A 22,744-nucleotide genomic window follows, 5' to 3' on the forward strand; every position below is an offset into this window, starting at 1 on the left:
GGTGGGGATGGGGGTGAGAAGCTAGGAGAGCGTTATGTGGGCCAGATATTAACTGTATGGTTATCATAAACCAGCTCAGAGGCCTGGCCATCTGGAGAGGCCACAGGTTTACTCAAACAATCAGATCAGGGTGGTGATAGCGGCCACTGCTGATGGTATGACGTCCAAACACAGAGGTGGCTGAGGGGTTAACAACCCATTACCTCACCCTGCTGCGCTCCCCGGGGAGACACAGTATGGAGTTGTGGTAGCAGTGTGAGTGTGTGTGTCTCCTTCAGAACCCAGAGCGCACCTTTAGGCTGTTACTCAACAAAGGAGAGCACGGCACAGTGACATCACCAGAGACTACGCCTGTGTGCAGGAGGCAAGTGGGAGACAAGGGCGTGGAGGATGGAGACTGTGGACTATGTGGGAGTCACATTACTCGCCTCCAGCTCTTCTCTACCTGTCATATAAGCACTTTGAGGACTCAACAGTAAAGCCAGAGTCTTGACAACTTCAAACGCCTGATTTGCTGGGGTAGATCAGAGGCAACGGAGGGATAAAGGGAAGAATAAAGGAAGAAAGAGGAATCTAAAAAGCACCAGGCTTGCTCAGTGTGTAGCCTCAACATTGTGTTGTGGGATGTCTTGAATTTCATTATCAGATTCTTGACTCAAGTTCATCCATGGCTCAGTCCCACAGTAGAAGAAAAAAAAAAAAAAAAGAGGGGCCTCCACCCCGGCCTATTGAGAGCCAATGAGCTCTGGTCGAGCTGCAGCAGAGAGTTGGGGGCCATTACGGAGAGAAAACAAACATAGACCTCTGGCCAGGCACACACGGCCCGGCCCAGACACCTGTGTCCCATTCACCAAACATATCCGGCCACTTAACACTTCACAGAGGGGGTAGGGTGGTGTTTGTGTTTGCAGGCTTGCACACCCCACTGTGGTTCCTTTAGTTTCGCTTCTTTACCAAAACAGCCTCCCGAGCTGCTCTGCGAAGACCAAATGCTTGCGGCTGTGGCGCGTCCCGCTGAGAGCAGCCAGCCGTTACACCACCTGACCATCACAAGTGACCCCGTTCGAAGCTGCGCCGTCTGAATAAAACTGGCCAAAACCCGGCAAAACAAAGCTCATTCATCCTGCTGTCACCCGCAGTCTCCGGCTGCCCTCCTGTCTAGGTGCCCCAGCTGCATCTGGACTGACCTCGGGGTTGCCAACACCTGTCCTGCACAGACAGGGACAGGCATGTACACACAAACACACAAACACACACACGCACACAGCTCCCTACCACCCAGGATGGATGAGAGACAGCAGGCTGGGCAGACACGGCACCGCCTCGGATCAGTGGAGGGGCACACTTGGAGCTGCCAGGAGCTAAACCTCGGGTCGGCACCATTACAATTCTTTCCACCTCAGCAATTCAAAATGGAGAAGAGGTATGCCATCAGCTGTGGTCAGTTTGTTACGGTAGATTCTCAATGCCTCCATGCAATTTAATGAATTGAAATGGAGATGACCCATAACCCTGGCAATGCACTCATAGTTTCCACCCAAAGATTAAGCGAGATAGCAGAGCCGAGCTGTTTAGATGTAGCGGAGGCCACTCGCATGCCGCAATGCTTTGTTTGCAGTCAAGCCAAATCACAGATGGGAGCCGACTGGACACCAGATGACTTGCTGTGGTGTGGTGGTGTGGTCTGCTTTGAGGCTAAGAGACAGGAGAGAGAGGGGAAATAGAAGAGGACAAGGGCACTGGGCACCAGATGCCCTGCTAAAGTTTACCCAGTCCGGCTGCCCTGGTGGGACGCCACGGTACTCCGGCCTGGTGACTGATCTCAAGGCCGTGTCACAGACGTGCCTGTTTTAATGTTTCACCGTTATCCTGGCTAACAACCGTCTCTATCATCACGGGCTAACAAAAGAAAAATTGAAACCTCTACGTGACCTTGTGTAGGTGTTCACTGCTCTCTTTCCTGCAGTATCACCGCGTCTCATGACAGCACTGTAAACACAAACTGTAGTTGGTAAACACCGAACGTGGTCTTCGTGACAGCATCGGGCCACAGCTGTGATGTTGTTTAAGCTTCAGGGTGAACAGTCAAACAGTGCAGGCAAAGACAGCTACACTTGTTAAGAAGATAAGTACACTGACTTAACACTTAGCTGTTGGTTAGCAGGTAACTTAAACAACAGCTCTGCAGAGGCTCCTACCTTCATGACGGTTTTGACATTGTCTGAATTGCTCGCCTGAAGGTGTAACAGTGGGTCTGCAGTTCATCTTGGCAAGGTGTAGCTGATAAACTGTCAAGTTAATGTATATTTTGATCAATAAATGTTTCCCAAAGCCCAAGTTGATGTCCTCACAGATATGCCTCCACGGAAAATGGCGAACATAGTGATTTATTGATTGTTTGGGGACCACATTTAACAACAAAACTATGACAAAACATTCATTTACAGACTCTTGCACAACTTGTGCAGCATAATACAAGTCTCATTTATCCAGGTGTACACTCAGTACCTCCCAAACACATGCATTTTCACTCAAACCTTAACCTTTTAAAGTTATCTTTCTTCAAAGCAAGACTCCACTACTAAGCTGTTTTAGCAAAAATGCATGTGTTTCAATCAATAAATCAATATGTTTGCGGTTTGCCGTGGAGGCATGCGAGAAAAACAAAGTTTACCTCATGAAATCAAGGTAACACTGCATCACTAATTTACTAACAAATGGTCATTTTGTGGGTGAAGCATTCCTGTTAGTGTTTTTAAGCAAGGTATCATTCATAATATACTGTAAAAACTACTGAGAGTTTTGTTTTTGTATGTCTTCAAATATCAGTTTAAACATTACACTAAGAAACCTAATTTAATACAGTGTGTTCCTCAAAGGAAAACTTGTAAACAGTTTACACTCTCCACTTATATACTGTATGCATGGTAAACAACTTGAGGCGTGCGTGAGTGTGGGCGTACACACACCAGCTCTAAAGTAGGTGAGACTATGTGTGTGGTATCCGTGGTGCAGCCAGACCCCGCCGAGGCCACCAGACAACTGGGTAAACACAGAGACCCCCCCCCCCCACCTGTCTGCCCTCCGTGCTCACATCAGTGAGCTTTAAACAACAAGCCATAGTAGCAGTGATGTAAGGCTGATGATAACATTGTTCACCTGGTAATGGTACAAATCCTTGACCCAAATACAACAAGCTCAAACTTCCTCGATATAAATGATATGTACTGGATGTCCCAATGCAATACGAAGGCAACACAAACACATACCTCTGCAAAAGAGCCTTCCGCATGGCTAAGTGGACAAAGGAGGAAAAAAAAACAAACCTAATCATATCCGATGACTGATAGCACTTATGATGAGGACAAGGGGTTAGAATATCCCACAGTGAAGTGGTGCGTTCCCATTACTGCATCTCTCCATCTCTGAAAATGGCTTCATTAACAGGCCAGCGCCGAGAGCTCCCTTGCTGAGTGTATGAGCGCGCTGTACCCCGAGGGTCCGCCGGAATGGCTGAGGTGAAGTCCATTAACACCCGACAGCTTGTTTTTTGACCACTAAATAAAACAGGGTATTTTTCTGTGTCTGCAGTATAAATAGCCTTTAGCTTAGGAGCTGGCGGGCACACATTTCTGGGGTTGAAAACTCCGAGAAGAAAATTAGATTGGGCTCCTGATACGGTGTCATTGCCGCTGCTGAACTACACCCAGGTGAATATGTAAAGACTTACATGAAGCGCAATGTCACAGCGTTCTTAGAAACTCCTGGACCTAGAAAACAGTTTCGTGTCATAACTTGTCTGAAGAGTAGCCCAGCAGGTTCTAATGACTTTTTGGTTATTTGTCAGTAGTCATTTAAATGCCAGTTAAACTGCCTGTGTGGGTGTAAACAGAACACAACTGAGTATATGATGTACCAGAAACAATTGAGAGGTTTTTCCTACGCCCTGTTTATTGTAACTTGGATCAAAGCGTCACCGGAATGCCTAAAATGATGTAAATGTCTGTATCTAAACGGTGGCAAGTGGGCGGAGGCGTGATAAGTAGAAAAGCTATAAAAGCCATGCTGTCTTCTGCTGGGGATAAATCCATATCTCATATAACCTGTCCCGTTCTTCTGGCATACTTCCCACTCCCTCAGGCAACCAGAGCTGGCTACCTCTGAGCCTATGACATAGCTCCTACTTTCCCAGCACTTACGCTCCAATCATGTGTCATCTGATGAAACGCTACACCCTAGTCACCATTATTCGTCTGGATACAGGAGCCTCTGGAATGTATCGGATTCCTGCCTCAGGGGGTAGGCACCTTGGAAACATGGGCCTACCTCCACAGGCTAGCCTCTCCCACTTTTCCTCTCACCCTCTGTGTCTCTCTCTCCATCTATCTTTCCATTCAGCAAAATTCCACTAGAGGCCTGCTTGATTTACACCGCCTCATTGCCCATCTGACATGTGCTCACATTTTTGACACAACAGAAGGACATGTGAGGGACAGTTTGGAGTTTTGGGACTGTTTTCCAGCTGTCTGCTGCCTCCTTTATGTCAAAGTCCCAGCCAAAGAGTAAACATCACAATGACCGTTAACCCTTTCCTACAGTCCTACAGTCACATCACCTTCCATGCTTGGGCAGAAGCACCAGAGCTTGACTTTAAATTCAAATTAGAAAACTATTTTGTCCTCTACTGCAACAATAGCACAGCCATTCTCAACCTATCTCCTCTCTCCAGAGAGCAACAGTTATGCAGAGCAGTACTCAGGCCTGTAGTATTGAGTATCTCTGAGTCACTGGCCTGCGTAATTCAGTCTAGGGAATTATGACAGTGGAAAATCATTTCCCTGGGCCGGGGATAGGAGGCCATGGCTAATCGTTCAGTAATCTGATCTGCCTGCATACTGTAGCATTCAGCCGCGCCGCTAGCCTAGCCAGCCAGTCACACATGTGGACACCCCCAGTGCCTGCCAACTATCTGATGGAGGCTAGCACTATTCAAAAACAACTCTCCAGGTTTTCCCGAGGATTACAGATGCTATCGGATCATTTGCTAATACTCGGTTGTGCTGTGCTGTTTGAAATGTATTTACTCTGCTCCTGCTCTCCAATACCCCTCCGATAGCGCAGCCTAAGCCAACAAATGCCGCAGCCACATTCCAGGCAGAAAAAAGGCACTTCAATGCAAACTACCTTACAGGCTACAATGGTACAATCTGTTTCTGGCATTCTGGTGTATTAATCCAAAAGCTTGACTTAATGAGGAAACATCTGAGTTTGTCTGTCAAACAGCAGGCTATTTTGGGTACACTTCCAATTGTAGATTCCAGTATCTAGCGGAGCCAGTGGTGTTGTAGTAGTATATGAATAAGAACCATAGGGAGCAGTACTGTGGCACAAAGCAGTGTTTATACCCAGCAGAGAGGGTTGGGAGGGGGGCTTGAGTTTTGGAAAGATGCCTGGCTTCAGCGCCACTCTAAAGAGAGGTCTGCCCCCCACACACTGAGTGTGGATAGAAGGGGCACTGACATGGAAAAATACAAGAGATGGCATGTTGTTGGGCACTGAAGTTCCCAACAGTTATCTTGTGAAGCATTAAACACGATGGTATAGTTAGTGCTCTACAACGAAGATTACATCCGCCTCCATGTGCAGATAAGTAGCAGTAAAACAGTCAGCGCTGTGATTGACATTCTTCTTACTCTTCCCCATTCAAGCCTAAAATCTAAAATGACGAATTGTGTGTGATCATGTCTCATTCTGATAAACGGCCAAACACCGCTTGGTGACGCGATCTGTCATACTCTGTCATGCCTACAGTATTTTATCAACCTCCATGTGTAGGCATTGTAGTCCAGTCGCAGCGTTTCACAGGCATATCTAAGTGAGGAGATGCTGATATATGATCAAATGGCTGCGGCAGCAGTGGCAGACTTCATCAACTGAAAGCGCTAGATCACAGCATGTTTGGCAGCCAGTGGAAGCAGTCAGATGGAGGGTTAGAACAACCAGACAAACAGTTGGCACAGATAAATAGAACGCAACTTAAGATTCAGCTCTCCACAAATTTGACAAACAAATGACAGCAACCACACTCTTTTTTTTTAATCTAATCTGCAAATGGAATAAGCCCCTACATTTTTTTTTTTTTTTTTTTTAACAAATGATGGGTGGAACATGTGATAAACAACACATGGCTTGAGAAAAGCAAAAAAATGTGGAGCACTGGTCAAATAAATCTCATGATACATAAAACCAGAGGGACAGCACTTTTCAGTTGCAAGAATGTATTCTGCAGCTGAGGCGAAAATGCAGGGAAAGTCCTTATGACTTTACCAAATACATGCAGAGTGTGAGTCATTCTCCTTTAGTAATCTCTTACTCACAGAGGTGCACGCTTGCACGCGCACACACCCCAAGGCAACAGATTTCAGGCAGGTCTGGACTGCCCCTTTTTCTCTCTCTCTCTTTCTTTTTTTTGCCACACAGTGGAGTCAAGTGTTTATAGTATTTAATACATACAGCTACCTCGGTGGAGACACAAAACAAAGAGTAACAAAGCGGCCTCTTGCAGCAAAGAAAGATGTGAAAGAAGGGACACTAGATCGTTGGTGCATTGTGCCACTATGCCACATATAAACAACATATAGCCTAACACTTGCATATCTCTGTTGAGTGCATCCCAAACTACCCTACTTTTTGGAAACCAGAACTAGAGACGCATAGTCAGCAGTATCCTTTTGAGTTTATGGGTGGAAGAGACAGTGTAGAAATCTTCCTAAGGAGCAATATTAGTGACAATCAGCTTGCAGATGATCCTACAGGTAGCTACATAATAATCTGATGCATCAACACAGAGCCTGTCATCTCATAATTACCAAGTTCCCAGAAACCATTTGGACAAATTGAATAATGTGAAAGCGGTCGCTGCATTCCCATGGTGATCTTTTCTCTCCCTCTGTCATGTGTGCTGCTGTTAGATTAGGTGGCAGACAGTCGTATCGACCTTTAATTATAATTTGCACACAAAATCGTTTGGCCTTTCCATTGCAAGACTGTAGCGTTTGTGGCTGATTGCTATACTGTTGCCAAATTGTTGAAGCTAACTTGATGCGAGCATTTTTTTTGATAAATACAATGTACATGGCTACAAAGTTGCACAAACAAGTTCCTCGCTTGTGGCTGGCACCGGGCTGCAGCACGGTATCCGACTGGATAAAGGAATTCCGATATTAAATCACGGAGCGGAGCAGCCGGACGCAGCTCTCTGTCTATCCCGAGCGCAAACTTCGACCTGACCTGCTTCAAAAATAACGTTAGCCTGCTTCCTGTGCTGCCAAACGGACGGGCTGGAAGCTGCACCGAGCCTCCACCGTCTCACCGGGGCTTTGTGTTTCCTGCCAGCGGAGACTCAGGCCGAAAAACTGGCCTCATTCTCCGTCTGCGCCAGACAATGTTCACTAGCCTGGCCTGGGAGACCGAGCGGCGGCGGGGCTCTCTCGCGGTCGTGTTACCAAACATGTGCGAAAACACCGCGACCACACTCGGGTTTGTGTCGATGTACTCACCTTGTTTGAGTCTAGGTGGATTTGGTACAACGCGGTCCAGTTGGGAAAGCTGCGGGGTTGAAGCACGCCGGGCGCATGTCGTCGTCGTCGTCGTCTCGGTTTGCTGTCGGCCGTGATGTGGAAGCGGCACAGCGGACTCGGCTGGGAGAAATCGGGAAATCTGAGAATGCCCCTCTCTTTCTGCAGCTCAGTGCACCGGCAGTGGCCCATAACTGTCGACAGGAGGCGCCAGCGCAGCACATTTTTGCCTCTGACACACGCATACATGCATAGTACACAACTCCTCAAAGAAATCACTGTGCGCTCATATTCCTGCAAGAGCTTTATCTGCATCCATCCTCTTCAGTGGGGAGATTATGGTGGCGTTGATGGGCTGCGTGGCACTGCACTGCTCGGAGTTTAATTGTACAGCGATGCTGGGATTATCCCGGAAGTTTTTTTATCCGTCATATTTCTCAGATCAGGAGCTCAGGGGTAGTCGTGATGGTTTTGATTAGTCACCACACCGTGCAGATTATACAACACGGCCCGTGCAAAAAAGCACTGCTTTAAAATTCTAATCAGTGTTGCATCAAAGAGGCAATCTGATTATATATTTAAAAAAAAACAAAAACACTTTGATATTACAAGCACAATGTCATTCATACTCATAGTGACCTTACAAGAGCCTACTCAAGGTACTGCTATGATTTTCAAGAGAACTATGCGTTTATTGGATATTGTCATCATCTTCTGAGGGGAATATCTCCAAATGAATATAACACAAATATAAAATTAATGTCACTAAACAAACAACTTCAACCTTGACTTGGATAGAAAACTCAACCCACTTTTACCAGATGTCTTTTTCTTACAGTTTCAGGACAACAAACAGCCTATAAATGAGTATGAAATACAAGTATATTTTTTAAATCAACATATAATTTGTGCATAAAACAGACTTTATGTCACATTGTACCACATACAGGAATATATAACAACAGAGCCGTCCATAGGCCACAGCTTAAATGGAGCACTGCAGCATGGAGCAGCTGTGAGGTAACAGTACACCTACACGTCCTCTGACCTCGTGACTCGTGAGGTTGGTGATTCTGATTATGGAGTGGCCAAATCTGAGACAAAGCCGTCATTCAAAACAGCTTTGGCTGTCTCATCTGCATCACATGATAAAGGAGATAGGGTCACACGGCTCATTGAGACAAAGACGGAGATGGCTGGAAGGTTTACCTCGGTGTGCCACTAAACACAGGGCAAGACATAGACTGTGCACCCAGATACAAGACACATGGGCTGTTTAGAGCTTTCTCATGGAAATATGATCCCATGAGCAAATGTCAATCAATAATCAGTGTCACCCAGCTGATGAGCACAATGCAACAAATCTAACTCAGACATCACAAGTTACAGGAGAGACTGTTTAACATTGAAAGTAGCCTTAAAGCACAGCACACATACTTTTCTGCCTACCTTAATGGCAGCTGCATTTTGAAATAGTTTGCCAGCTCTTCCGGCCTGGATCTAATCCCTGTCCTCTGACTCCTCCACAGCCTCACCCTGACCTTAAATAAACATTAGGGGCTTAATGTCTATCTCAAACATCCTACTCCCCGCTAATTGGAGTTTCACACAGCAAAGACACCCTGACCTGAATTGGAACAGGTGGATAGATAAACTGTAAGTGGACTACACAATTGGCTTATGGGCTACAAGCTCTCACACACACACCAGCCAGTCAGCTTCACACACATGCGGTGGTGAGAGAGGTAGCCTACTTACATCCTTCACTTTAATTAAAAGTAGGCCTAGGCTACGCTACCAGAATGTAGAAATACTCTGTTACAGGGGAGAATCCTCAAAATCTATCTTAAGAAAAAACCCAAAAGCATTAAAAGCATTTTGAAGAATGGTCACTCTTACATTGCAATTTCAAGGTGTATTAATTATATTAGGCTTTTTTTAACGGATTCATTAGCTACATATAGGCTACATGTTAACATTTAGATACTGTAGCTGGTCAGCGTGGAGGTGTAAGCTTTAAGTATACTGTAATTCATGGCAGAACATTGCATTATATTTTATAAACTGATAATGTGTTGTGTATGAAAGACACACACGCATTTATACCTAAACTGCCAATGCCAGAGTTATTTGTGGCGCAAAGCCAATATTCACACTCTCCTAGTATTTACATTTGCCTCTTATATTTACTTCTTTTTTCCTTAATTAGATTATGCGTGGTAGTTTATTGAAATAGGGCGACACCCTAAGGTGGAAACGTGGCTCTCTCCGCCGCGGTGCATTGTGGGCTCATTTGGCTCACTCTCTGCAAAATGGCGACATCCCTAGGATCCAACACCTACAATAGACAGAACTGGGAAGACGCGGTAGGTTTAATCGGCTTCATAGCTTACCGGATCGGGAATATGACTGACAGAGTGTCTTTTTCTCTTATATTCAGTGAGTTAACATGATTATGAAAGCTACCAGCTTGCTACAAATCTGGTCGGTTTGCTTGTTAGCTTGTTAGCCAACCGTTAGCTAAAGTTAGCTAGTATAAGCGTGGCTGCTGCCTTTATAAAATGTTTCTGTTAGCTTCAATGTAAACGTTAATTCATAAAACAGAATAATATCATCTGAACCCAATAATAGTGAGCTACAGAAAATTGTCAATAACGTTAGAAATTAGGCTCAAAGCAAATACTCGGCTATTGTAACATTAGCATGTTTTATGCTAACGTTAGCTCCATGAGCTAGTGAAGGCTAGCACAAGCAGGCTAACAATAATAAAAGTGAAGTTACCTCACGCATGAGTTAATCCAAACCGAGCCAGTCCGACACATACGTTTTGCCTGCTATTTTAGGTCAGCTTGGTTCTTGGTGTGTCAGTCATATTTCTGTAAACCTGTATTATAACGATTTAATTGTATCGTTAGATTAGCAGGCGCTCACAGGAAATAACCAAATCCGCTTTCCTGACAGGTTAATCTCAATTTTATTTTACGATTTATGAAATTATCAGAAGAAACATGGTCTGTGTTGTAACCGGCTTTCAGTTGTTTTATTATTTTAACCATGCTTGTCGCTGGTCATTGTGGGGAAACGAACTGATGTGACTTTGCATTTGAGCCATGTTAAAGTTAGCACAACTACCAGATTTGAACTCTTGTATTTGTGCGTCAATCAACTGTATTTTTAATTCTCTTAAAAGGTTTACACACTACTATGTAAGGTATCAAACCCGTTTCCTCTCTTATACCATGACACATCAGGATCTTCAGCCAATGTTGGTTTTAGTAAGACACCAGAATATAAACTTTGCAACCTTAGACTGCGTCGTTAACGCTTGAGCCCCAAGAGCTGCTTATATTTAGGTGTTTGGCTGATGCTGTCAGTTGGATGGATTAAGGCGAGGTCATTTTCAGCAGCCTGCACGTAGATTGAAACAGCATCCTTTGACAGATGGAAAAGGAGTGAGCAAGTCCCATTTCACTCCCTGTAGTCACACATGTAACATTGCCAAGGCAAAGAGAAACTGAGAATGTTACTGCTTGAGATAACTTGTACCAGGAGACCATTGGGTGGATAACAGATTTGGTGCATGGATTTTACTAAATGAATATCTGTTTGTCTCTTGTCTTTGCAGGATTTTCCAATTCTGTGTCAGACATGTTTAGGAGAAAACCCTTACATCCGTATGGTGAGTGTCATCATAATGATTTGGAGGTTATTTTCTCGTACTGTTGATACCAGTCGATGTGCAGGTTAAAATCTATCTATGCTTTCTTTTACAGACAAAGGAGAAATATGGGAAAGAATGCAAGGTATGTTTTGCATTGATACTTGAAAATTTATTTCCGCAGAACACTACATGACACAGATTAAACTCTGAACACCATGTACCCTGCATAATCATTTTTTATTCTTTGCCTGTCAGATCTGTGCTCGTCCCTTCACTGTGTTCCGGTGGTGTCCAGGGACACGAATGCGTTTCAAGAAAACTGAAGTCTGTCAGACTTGCAGTAAAATGAAGAATGTTTGTCAGACGTGTCTGCTGGACCTGGAGTATGGTAAGTCTCTGCAACTGACTCCTTTTTGTTGTGCATTGTTTATGGCTTGCTGAAGTATATACAATAGCTGTGTGATTTTAATCCTCTTGTCACATTTCTTGTTTATCAGGTTTGCCTATCCAGGTCAGAGACACAGGGCTGTCAGTGAAAGATGATGTTCCCAAGTCAGATGTGAACAAAGAGTACTACACACAGAACATGGAGAGAGAGGTAATAATGGCTCTCTGATGCAAACAAACAATGTTTTTTTTAATGTTTACTGTGATTTTCATACATATACAATTGCTAAAACTAGTATAAATTGAGTATCTACCTGGCTCGATTTTTATTTTAATGATTTGTCTTCCCTAACCAATAGAAAAGGTTTGGACTGGTTTGGGCATTTCTTTAATTTCACAATTAATAACAAACTGAAGTGTGGATTTGAACCAACAGTAGCACTTTATTGGTTTGGTTCACCTGTAAGATTTAGCTACGATAGGGGACATAGCAGGACATCTTTAAGTAGTCTGTGTGTCCCTCTAAGGTTTGGATTTTTTTTGTCACTGATCTCTTGTGTCCGTTTGAACCTTTGTGCTCCCAGATAGCCAATTCTGATGGTACTCGGCCAGTGGGCCAGCTAGGAAAAGCACCCAGCTCTAGTGATATGTTGCTGAAACTTGCCCGGACCACTCCATACTACAAGAGGAACCGGCCGCACATCTGCTCCTTCTGGGTGAAGGGAGAGTGTAAAAGAGGGGAGGAGTGTCCCTATAGGTGAGTGACAGGCCACAGTTGCAGTTCATTAGGTGTCAAACTTGGTGTTGTGGGTTCAGCAGTGTGCGCTTATTGTTTCTTGTCTTGATTTTTTGAGTACTTATTACCATAGGAAAAATAGAAATTGGTGTGTTCTTTTTGTTCTGACTGTAATTTCCTTATATTTGTTACAGTTGTCGCACTGTCAGCATTTTCTCAATATGGTTCTCCATTTCACACAGGCACGAGAAGCCAACAGATCCTGATGACCCTCTAGCCGACCAGAATATTAAGGACCGTTACTACGGCATTAATGACCCAGTAGCTGACAAGCTGCTGAAACGGGCCTCAACTATGCCCCGACTGGACCCACCAGACGACAAGTCTATCACCACCCTCTACATAGGGGGTTTGGGAGATACTGTCACTGATGGAGATCTCAAGTAAGTATTTCTGTTTCATAACAACTGTACATCGTCCTGTGGTCATTTCGGGCAGGGTCATAAAAGAACTGTTGTATAAGTTTTAAACCTCTAACTTCAAATGTTTTGGGTCTAATGAACTTTTATCTGTTTGATTGTAGGAGTCACTTTTACCAATTTGGCGAGATTCGCACCATTACCATAGTACAGAGGCAGCAGTGTGCCTTCATCCAGTTTGCCACTCGGCAGTCAGCTGAAATGGCTGCTGAGAAGTCTTTCAACAAACTCATCATTAATGGACGGAGGCTCACTGTCAAATGGGGAAGGTAAGAAACAAATCAAGAAGGGAAGAGTGTTTCATTCATTAGGAATGCCGTGGTGAGAAGATTTTCCCACTGATTAATTAACAGCTTGACAACACTGGTGTTACCGATTACACTGGGCATTTTACAAGAAAAGATATTCGTTGATGGTGTGTGTGTAGATAAGAGGTGTTGCCTCCAGATACTGCCACCTTCATCGGACAAAAATTACAGTTAGCCTCCTTAATGTTTTCACGTTTCCTATTAGCACTGGGTTTAAACCTGAAATTTTTGCTTTGCTTCTGACACCAAATCTTTCGCTTTCGTCTTGTCAGCCATCTTGTTACTCTCGTCACTTCATGAGTGAAATCTGACTCCTGCTACTCTGTGATGCAGCTTTACTTCTGCTGGTGTACAGAGCAGACTCTTTCACTTGCTAATTGTAGCATCTGTCATCGGACTGAGAATTGATAACAAGCTTAGCCACAAATCACTTTTTTTATTTGATAAATGTGGCTGCTGATTCGTGAAACTGAACTAAATGGGTTTTATTTCTATTTACAAAAACTAAGCAAAATTACAGTGGGCTGCCCAAACACTATGCAACACCAACTACCGTGGCAAGCCAAGCATAGAGTAGATGCAACCCAAAAAAAAGCACTCCTGCCATCAAAAATTCGTAGCTTTCATACAGCCCTACTAAGTGGAGCCACATGGGAGGAGAAGTGAAGATTTGTAGTGATAATTTGCGTATTAAATGCCTGGTGGTGTTCAGAGTGCGTGTGTATTTGAAAGTAACAGCCTAGAATAATGCTACAGTCACAACTGAGAGTAAACTAGTGACTGCAGTGCTCTGAAATATTATTACCCACACAATAAAAGCTTTACCACAGCAAGGAATTAGTGCACAGCAGGTCACTTCAACTTTATTGTTCTGGACAGAATTCTTCTGCTGCACACTGTTAAGTGGAATTAAATAAAGTGTTGTGATTTGATATGAACAGTAGAACATGAATTGTTTGTCTTTTTAGGTCTCAGGCAGCAAGAGGGAAGGAAGGCATCAAAGATGGTGTCAGTGAGATGGGCACCAGACTTGATCCTGTACCTGGACTGCCTGGAGGTGAGTCTGTAAACACAGGGAGAGCTGGAATTTTTGTGTGTGCTTGTGTACGCATTGTAACATAGTCATGTGAGTGCAATTTCAAGTCGTCTCTTAAGTCTACATTGTGTCAGTTGTTGCTGGCTCTTTCCTTTTTTTTGTTCATATATAATAGAAAATTGTTGGGATTAATAGTGGAAATTAAAATGGTTAAAACGTATTTGTTGTTTCTATAATTCTGTTTCTCTTTGTGCTGTAGCTCTTCCTCCACCACCAGCTTTGGATGAAGAAACTCCTGCAAATTACTTCAACCTGGATCCCAGCACCTCTCCTGCGATCATGAACATTGCTCTGCCCCCACCTCCAGGCATCAACCCGCCTCCTCCAGGTAAAATCATAACCATTGATGCAGCTTATATCACAAGCACAGTAACAGAAGTCAAAAATAAAACAGTTATTTAGAGCAATCCCATTAAATTTATACTGCTATTATAGTAACTGTGGTAATCTCAATCTGTTATTGAACACAACACATTTTTGCAAAGCAGCTGAAAAGAGTTTATTAATCAGGTAGCATGGTGTGAATTATGTAAACACACTGATAATAGATGCTTAATGGTGTATTCTTTTTCTTTTCTTTTGCTCAATCAGGTTTTGGTCCTCCGATGTTTCACCCCATGGGTCCCATGGCTCCACCTATCCCCCCTCCAATGAGCATGAGACCTCCTGGTCAAATCCACTACCCCTCCCAGGATCCTCAGCGCATGGGTGCGCATGCTGCACATGGCTCGCGTCATGGTGATTAGCTGCTAGAGTGAAGTCACACAGCCGACAGGTGTCATTCTTTTTCTAATGTCAGACCTGGTCAGGTGCTTTCACCTCAGATGCTGTCAGCGGGCCTGAAACCTGCAGATGACTTCTGGGAGAAAACACAGTTATGTCTTACAGGATAACATCTGATTTATCATGCCACCTGCAGTGCAGTGAACAAACTGAACAAGGACCCTCTGTGTTTCGGGAAAGACAACCAGGATCTTACAAGACGACTCTGTCACTACTCGCAGTTACAAAGTACTAGATCAGCATCAGCAGACTTTCAGAATGAGAGTAGTGGCCCAATGTGATCAGGACCATGTGGTTTTTACAGGCTCCTGCGGTCGGAGCCGTTGTACATATAAAAATGTAAACTGTCAGTTTAAGCTTGTATTTGTCACACTGTGCAACATTGAGTAGAAATCTGAGGAGCAAAAATTTTTTAAAGCTTTTAATTTTCAGTTACTTTTTTATTTGACACAAACTTAATATTCCACAGCATATTGACTTTGTTTATTGTAAGGCTTACATTGTTTTCACTTGTCATTAAAATGACCTAATTTTGTCATTGATCATGTGCGAGTTCATGTTGTTCATTAACACTCCTGCTGAGTTATCTCCTACAGTTGCCAGGGTTCCCACGGGCCTTTGAAATCCTTGATTGTTTGCGAATTTGAGAGGAAAAAATCATGGCCTTGAATGTTTTTTTAAATAGCTGGCACAAACATGAATCATTGAAAGTGCTTGGATTTATTTATTTTGTGCAAGAGTAAAAATTGTAGTTCTTCTGATATTGTCAGTCATCACTGTATCAGCACATTTGAGAGGCATTCATACATATAAGCCTCTCTGTTTTTAATTGTGTAATTAACCTTGATCCATGTTTCAAGCTTTTCCGCGTTGGGTCTTTCAATGAGGGTAAAATGGGCCTGGAAAGTCCTTGAATTTGATGTAGATCAAGGTGTGGGAACCCTGATTTGCTCTTGCACAGTATTACTGGACAAAGGGGGAGATGAAAATGTACAGTTACAGCGTATAAATGATGAGATGCAGACTGGGAGAGGGGACAGAAGGGTGTCAGGTATTGACATTGATGGGATCAGATACTGCGAAGGATAGCAAAAGGAAAGCTGTAGAGCTTGTGGCAGTGTTGTCAGGGACTCGACTGTAGTGATGAACAGATTCCAGCAGTCAGGGTTTACCTTGTCTGGCCAAGCAGCAGCAAACCACTTTATGTATCATGCAGGAGTGTTTCTCTCTCTCCTGCAGTGCCCACTGATTAACAGAGGTATCATCTTTGCAGGAAGTGAGCAGCAAGCATAGATCAGTGCTTTAGTCTTAAGCTGATCAGCCCCCTTTTCATAGTTCATTAGATTCAGGGCAGTGATCAATTCCCCATCCCCTGGGTGCTCTGTTGAAGTTGGGCCGTCGACACATGCGCTCCAGAGCGATGCCCGGCAGGTTCTGGGATTCCACCGCCTCAAAGCCAATCACTGGGATGACCCTCCTGCTTGCCATAGCTCCTCCGAATGGCATGGCGGATCTGAGAGACAAAAAAGAGTTGTTACTAAGCAGGCTGAGTGCGTTGTGTTTCATGGTCCTGACAGAACATGACCCGAGGTATCACATGGCTCAGCCTCCTTCCCGTAAAGGGGGAAACTTTCAAATAATACATGATATCCAATCTGGTCAGCTCTGATTTGAACCAGAAAGTCAGCTGGGATTTAGGATGACTCAAACTGGGTGTGGGCTGAACTTTTTTACTCCTTGTGTAGCCGCTCTGACCATTAGAGTTTAGATTTAATTAAGGCTTCACAATAATCTTAAGGGCGTAAACAGATCCGTCCACAGGGGGTACAGTTCCAGACTGGCTGGCAGAAACCGACTGATTGACAGCCTTAATTGAGTAAAGTCAGAGTTTGTCTTTCATACATTCTCCATTTCTCCATCTGCCCAAGCTTAACCTTTGTGCTGCCTCGCTGCTGCGATGCGATTCCTTGTGTGCCAGGAGAAAGGTGATTCCCTTTCGTGCGTAATCTGTCTTGTGAGGGGCATTAAAAGCTGGCAGCCCCCTCAGTGGATCATCTTTCAAGAGCCAAGGTTCAAAATAGCCATCACGCAGCAACACTCCCAAGGAGGTGCAGGCCAGAGATTCATTTTCAAACTGTGGAAAAATGGAGTGGAGCCGAGGGAGGAGATGATTGTGATGGATGATACGGTTAGGTCATCTGCGGGTCTATTTGAGGATGGGTGGGTCTGACCGCCTGTTCCTCCGACTGAATAGGATTTAACAAATCAAAGGCAGATTTACCTGTTGAAGCACCTGTAGTTGGCTGGTTGTAGCCCTTGTGGGAGCTGGGGCAGCTGGGTATAGATGGTGTTCAGGAGCTCTGTGTTGTCTCCCAAAGCCTCTCTCCATGGGGAACTGAAGGATTTGGGGATTACTGTTGTGTTGAACTTCTCATGAGGAATATCTTTGAGAGGACCAGAATATCCTGATAAAAACAAGTCCAATGTCAGTCAATAAAAATGACATACAAGTATGGGTAAAATCAAAGCTTTGTTACTTTAATTTGGGGTAATTTTTAAATTCAGTGTAAGCTAAATAAACCTCCCCTTTGTTCAGAAAAAAAGATTCCTTTGGTTTTAAAACTAATAACCAAACCCATTAGGTAACTTCAGAGAAAGCAAGCCCCAACAAAGCACCAACAGATCTAATATTCATATAAATCTCTTTGATGTCACTCCTGTCAACAATAGCAACTACAGTAATTAGATCTCAGTGTGAATCCCGGATAATAAACAGAGCCCAGCTCGCTGTCAGTCAGACTGTAAGCAGTGCCTTCTGTCAGGACTAATACACAACAGCACTCAGCAAAGATGCTCACATAACTGCTTTCTGCAAACTGCCAGCTCTCCTGGCACTGATAATAGGAAAAGTAATTTATTTGCTCAATAAATTTCCATATGAAAAGTGAACACTAGCAAAAGTAAGATGCAGTGTCCATGCATTGCCAAAGCGTTCGGCATGGTGGTGAGTTAGTTCTGTGGCAGTCTGTGGCTTTACGTTACCGTGTGTTACCATTTACCTGGAGCGAGGACATCAGGACTGCCCTTCTTTGCTACAGTCTTCTGAAGGTTCATGACCAGGCTATGCTTACCAGGGATGGAGAAAGTCTGGTTCTCTTTTCCTCCCTGCAGCTCTGGGATGGCCTGTGGGGGAGGAATGGCTTCTGCATGGACCTGGGAAATGGACAGTGTTGGATATCTGTGAATTTATGTCAGTTTTCCCCTCTATTCAAAGGTTTATTTGTCGCATATTTTCAACATGTGCAGTGAAGTAGGGATGGCATACTATTTTTATTAATTTAAATTATAAATATATGTAATATCATGGAGGTAGGAAGGTGTTTCAACAGAAAGCCTGCATTAAAAACTTGAGGTGTGGGGTATGAAAAAAGTGAGCTTTTGGGAGGCAGTTAAAGACACCACTGAATTGTGTTACGGGAAGTTAAAGCTTTTTTGGATCTTGTCCCAAACTGAAGACAAAGAGTTATTCATCAGCCTCCGCTGCTCCCATATTGTCCATTTGTCTCGCTAACAAGTGCATTACTAAACTGCTGGAGTACCCCTGTAATATTTCCTCTTAAAAAGGGTAATTGGTTATTAAGGATATTCCTGTCTGATTAAAAATAATTTCCCATTACTCATGTATATTCACTCATCAAGGCGCAATCAGCCCGTTTTGAGCGTGCAGCTATTGTGATAAGATGATAAATGTCTGTTAGTGTACTCCAAAGACAGAAGACAGCAGACACTGAGAAAGGTCAGATAAGAGTCAGACATCGCTAGCCATTAATCGCAGCTCTTTGATCAATACTGCAAGGAGCTGTTATTAAGAATTAAAGGACTACTTCACCCACAAAATGATCATTCGTATATCAATTATTCAACTGCTCTACTTGAATTTGTGGCAAACGCTCTCACATGCCTCCACGGTGAACAAAGAATCCAAAAAACTGAGGAAATTCATGATTAATCGGATGAAAAGGCATGTGTGTTGAACTATATCAAAACATCTATTTACAAGCTCTCACACAACCCATGCAGTGTAATCCAAGTCTCATTTATCCAGTCGTATGCTCAGTGCTTCCCCAAAGCATGCTTTTTTGCTAAAACCCTACTATTTAAAACACTTCTGCATAAACAGTCTTGTGCACAGACAAGTAGCGTCCCAGGGTAAGTGCGCTACTTGTATGCGGAGGTGTTTTAAATAGTAAGGTATTAGCAAAAATGTATGTTTGGGAAGCACGGTGCACACAACTGGATAAATAGATCGTACTGCATGAGTTGTGTGAGAGTTTGTAAACAGATGCTTTCTGCAGCTGTTAAATTTGGCCCCCTCTTACTCCACTTCATCAAGACTTTTCTCAGTTTTTGGATTCTTCATTCACCGCGGAGGCAGTTCTCTTCACAAACTCAGTGTTACGCGTGGTGAGTAATCAATACGCAGATGATCATTTTGTGGATGAAGTATTCCTTTAACCACGTCTCAGAAATACAGGTGCATTGTTCTGGGTGTTTAGGTCGCAGTGAGGTCAGTGGATAGGAGTCGTCGTGTGTTATGCTCCGTCTCTCAGTTCCTCACAGTGTTGGTTTTGTAAACAGGACCATTCGCAGCATCCTCCAGTGTGAACTTCTCCACCCTCTTCTGTCTCTCCTGAAACATGCGAGAGCCCCGATTAGACGGGAGGTTGAGCTCCTCCATCATCACGTCCTTTGGAACGCTGATCTTCTTCCCAAGGTTCAGACCCCCTGGCACAACACGGCAGACAAATGACGGTGCTTTAATAAGTCATTACATTTAATCTCCTCATGCATTTTCAAAATGGAAGTTTCAGAGCAGAGATGTCTGTTTGCCGCAGGTCTTTATGCTGTGTGGCGTAGCATGGGGTGAAGAGGTGACTCTAACCTTGCATAAATACATCATGACATTTAGTGGCTAGTGCAAAGGCAATGATAACAGCAACTTCCAGACATTCGGAAAGAGAAGGGAAGTAACACAGACTAATAAGGACCTTTGGCACAATGTCTCCTCTGATCTTCTTGTTTCTGTCGACTTTAAACAGCTGAGGGGCACTGATATAAAAAAGCCAAACTGTGTGCAGCATCACTAAGTTGGTATCCGCACAGCTTTTGCTCAAGGTCTCTTCTCGTGTTATATCATGGCACAGTGGAGGGTCTGAAATAGCCTCGAGATGATGTCAAGGGGTGTGTAATGTTTGTTGTGGTCCAGGGTTGCATGGGTAACTGGGCATATAAATAGGATCTTTGGATGAAAGACTCATGTAAGAGCAGATGGCCCTCTTTCTCGCACATAAAAAAATGTTAGGAGAAGTCTGTGCATGTGCCGCCCTTGAGGCGTTGCCTTTGATCGTCTTGAGCAAAATTCAGTGGTGGGAGTCAAATTTTGCTGAGTTTAGGAGACTTGGTTTCAAAGCTGGCGGGCAGTGCTAGAAAACAAACAACTGGGATAGTCCCTGCTGGAATGTTTGGAGAATTTCAACAACACACTTGCACTCCTGGGATTTTGAGTGTAGGGCTATATCACATGTGTCCCCACTCTGGGGTTACACACTTTGATGTTTGGCTTAATTACATCTGACAGCCCGGGCTTGTGATCACACAGTATGACTGTTTGAATATGGGTTTAAATACATGCAAGAGCATACCAATTTCTTGACACAATATGTTAACTAATAAGTGCATTAGCTTACTTCCAAATATTGCAGATGTGTATGTCAGTTCTGTCTTAAATTAACTCATCACACCCCATCGACACTTACCTCCCCTGGCCCCCTTAGACAGAGCCTTAGCCTGCAACATCCTCTGCTTGGTCATGTCATCCAGGCCTGACTGCATCATCATTATCTTCCTCTGATGGACACAGATGTTGTCATGTGAATTATTTTAAGGAAATTACTATTTCATAAGGATTTTTCTAAATTGTTTTATGATACTTATTTAGTGTCAAAATCAAGAAAAAGTCTTCTATATCTTAAACTCAGATATGCCACAAGTCGTAAGAGCACCTCCATTATGTTGTGAGTAAATTACATCAGTCATGTCTCCAGGAAATGCCTGTACTGATATTTTGCTAAAAGGGACACTTCAGTCCAAATTCAAAAATACATATTTTTCAGTAGTGCTATTTATCAGTAGATTGTAGAGATATAGACATAGAGATGTCTGCCTTCTCTCCAGTATAATGGGACTACATGGCACTCGGCTGGTGGGGCTCAAAGTGCCCAAAAAAAAAAAAACAACAACAACAACAACAAAAAAAAAACATTAGAAAAATTCAACAGCAATGTCTCTTTCCAGAAATCATGACCCGGTTATCCAAGATAATCCACAGACCTTGTTGTGAGCAGTTTCATGCTGGAACTATTTTCTCTCTACCAAGCTACACCATGCAGATGAAAGCTGCATCTACTGTTAGCTCACCTAGCACAAATAAGCTAGCTAACGTCGACGCTTAGCCAAGGTTGATGCCGTTACTGCTTACATCTCGCATTGTCACAAGCCTCTCGTCCATGAGTCGATGCACGTCTCCTTCTGCACGGTGATCTGGTTGGCAGGTGTAGTTCGGAAGAAAGAAAATAGTCCCTTCATGAAACTGCTCACAATAAGGTCTGTGGCTTATCCTGAGTAACCGGGCCATGATTTCTGGAAAGAGACATTGCTGTTAAGTTTTTAAAATGTATTTTTTGGCGCTTTGAGCACCACAAGCCGAGTGCCATCTAGTTTCATTATATTGAAGAGAAGGCAGACATCTCTATGGCCGATATCCAACAACTCACACCAGAACAGCGTAGACTGATAAATAGCTCCACAGGTAAGAGGAAAAACATGTTTTAAATTTTGGGCTGAACTGTCCCTTTAAGTTTCTAAAATCAAATTATTTATTTTCTTTTTTAAGTAAACTGCCTTTTCTGCATTCATTTCATTATAACAACATAAATTAAAAGTGTCACATTGTAGCAAAACCACTGTGCATCTTCCTCTCCAGCATTTCCCACCAAGTTCCCTGTTTACAGTTCATCTAAGGACCTGGTGGCTTCCCCAGTTTACTCTCTGGTCAGTCAGACTGTAAGTAACGCCCTCTGTCACTGCTAATATTGAACATAATAAAGGCCTACATGTCCCTCACCTCAGTCCTTACCTGTGTCTCCTGCCTGCCTGTATGTCGGGTGCTGGAGCTGGTCTGGATGGTCGTGTGGTTTGTCCCGTACTGGAGCTGGGATGCTTTCACGCTCCACTCGGACTCTCCTCAGCAAAGAAGGAACAGTCTGTATAAAACTCATCGCGGGATGCCTCGGGTACTTACCTCACTGGGTTATTTTAGCAGAAGGATAAGAGGGTGGATGGAGGGAGCGTTTAGGGGGAGGGTATAAAAGGGTAATCAAGGCGAAGGGGCAAGTATAATGATTTACATCCTGACCTCAAGTCTCTTTGTAATAAAAATATGATCCCCTCTCTCTCTCTCTCTCTCTCTCTCTCTCTCTCTCTCTCTTGCTCTCTCTCTCTCTCTGTATGATAACAGCTGCTGTCCAGACAGTAACACTGAGCTCTCAGAGAGGTCAAACAAGCTGCCTCTCCACTGCAAACGGACACACACACACACACACACACACACACACAATTTCCATTTCTCCCCTCCTGTAAAGCTCTTTGTTACAACTCT

At 43.7% G+C, this 22,744-nt stretch overlaps 3 protein-coding genes across 5 annotated transcripts in view; 1 reads left to right on the forward strand and 2 right to left on the reverse strand.

The window, feature by feature from the left end:
* The window catches only part of ndst1a (N-deacetylase/N-sulfotransferase (heparan glucosaminyl) 1a), a 51,369-nt gene extending 43,609 nt beyond the window's left edge, over positions 1 to 7,760 (reverse strand). The window contains exon 1 of the mRNA XM_049585813.1: positions 7,560 to 7,760. The gene's annotated coding sequence lies outside the window, so the exon portion shown is untranslated. The remainder of the gene's footprint in view (positions 1 to 7,559) is intronic.
* A 2,095-nt stretch (positions 7,761 to 9,855) lies between these two features.
* On the forward strand, positions 9,856 to 15,572 carry rbm22 (RNA binding motif protein 22). The gene is made up of 11 exons (XM_049585786.1): positions 9,856 to 9,943; positions 11,203 to 11,256; positions 11,351 to 11,380; positions 11,494 to 11,626; positions 11,736 to 11,836; positions 12,210 to 12,382; positions 12,604 to 12,804; positions 12,945 to 13,109; positions 14,117 to 14,205; positions 14,444 to 14,572; positions 14,836 to 15,572. Exons 1-11 carry the CDS (start codon positions 9,890 to 9,892, stop codon positions 14,988 to 14,990), a joined length of 1,284 nt encoding a protein of 427 aa, XP_049441743.1. The 5' UTR covers positions 9,856 to 9,889; the 3' UTR covers positions 14,991 to 15,572.
* On the reverse strand, positions 15,434 to 22,403 carry LOC125894426 (myozenin-2-like). Of its 3 annotated transcripts, XM_049585787.1 has the most exons (7): positions 22,223 to 22,403; positions 21,566 to 21,726; positions 20,844 to 20,934; positions 19,646 to 19,812; positions 18,087 to 18,240; positions 17,309 to 17,492; positions 15,434 to 16,540 (listed from the first exon to the last, which is right to left on the reverse strand). In XM_049585787.1, exons 1-7 carry the CDS (start codon positions 22,362 to 22,364, stop codon positions 16,357 to 16,359), a joined length of 1,083 nt encoding a protein of 360 aa, XP_049441744.1. In that variant the 5' UTR covers positions 22,365 to 22,403; the 3' UTR covers positions 15,434 to 16,356. The 3 variants fall into 3 exon arrangements, with proteins under 3 accessions (XP_049441744.1, XP_049441745.1, XP_049441746.1); XM_049585788.1 differs by lacking the exon at positions 21,566 to 21,726 and having other exon boundaries at positions 22,223 to 22,360; XM_049585789.1 differs by lacking the exon at positions 21,566 to 21,726 and having other exon boundaries at positions 22,211 to 22,285.
* Positions 22,404 to 22,744: the final 341 nt, after the last annotated feature.

Source organism: Epinephelus fuscoguttatus, linkage group LG9 (assembly GCF_011397635.1).
Source record: "Epinephelus fuscoguttatus linkage group LG9, E.fuscoguttatus.final_Chr_v1".
Classification (NCBI taxonomy): Eukaryota; Metazoa; Chordata; class Actinopteri; order Perciformes; family Serranidae; genus Epinephelus; species Epinephelus fuscoguttatus.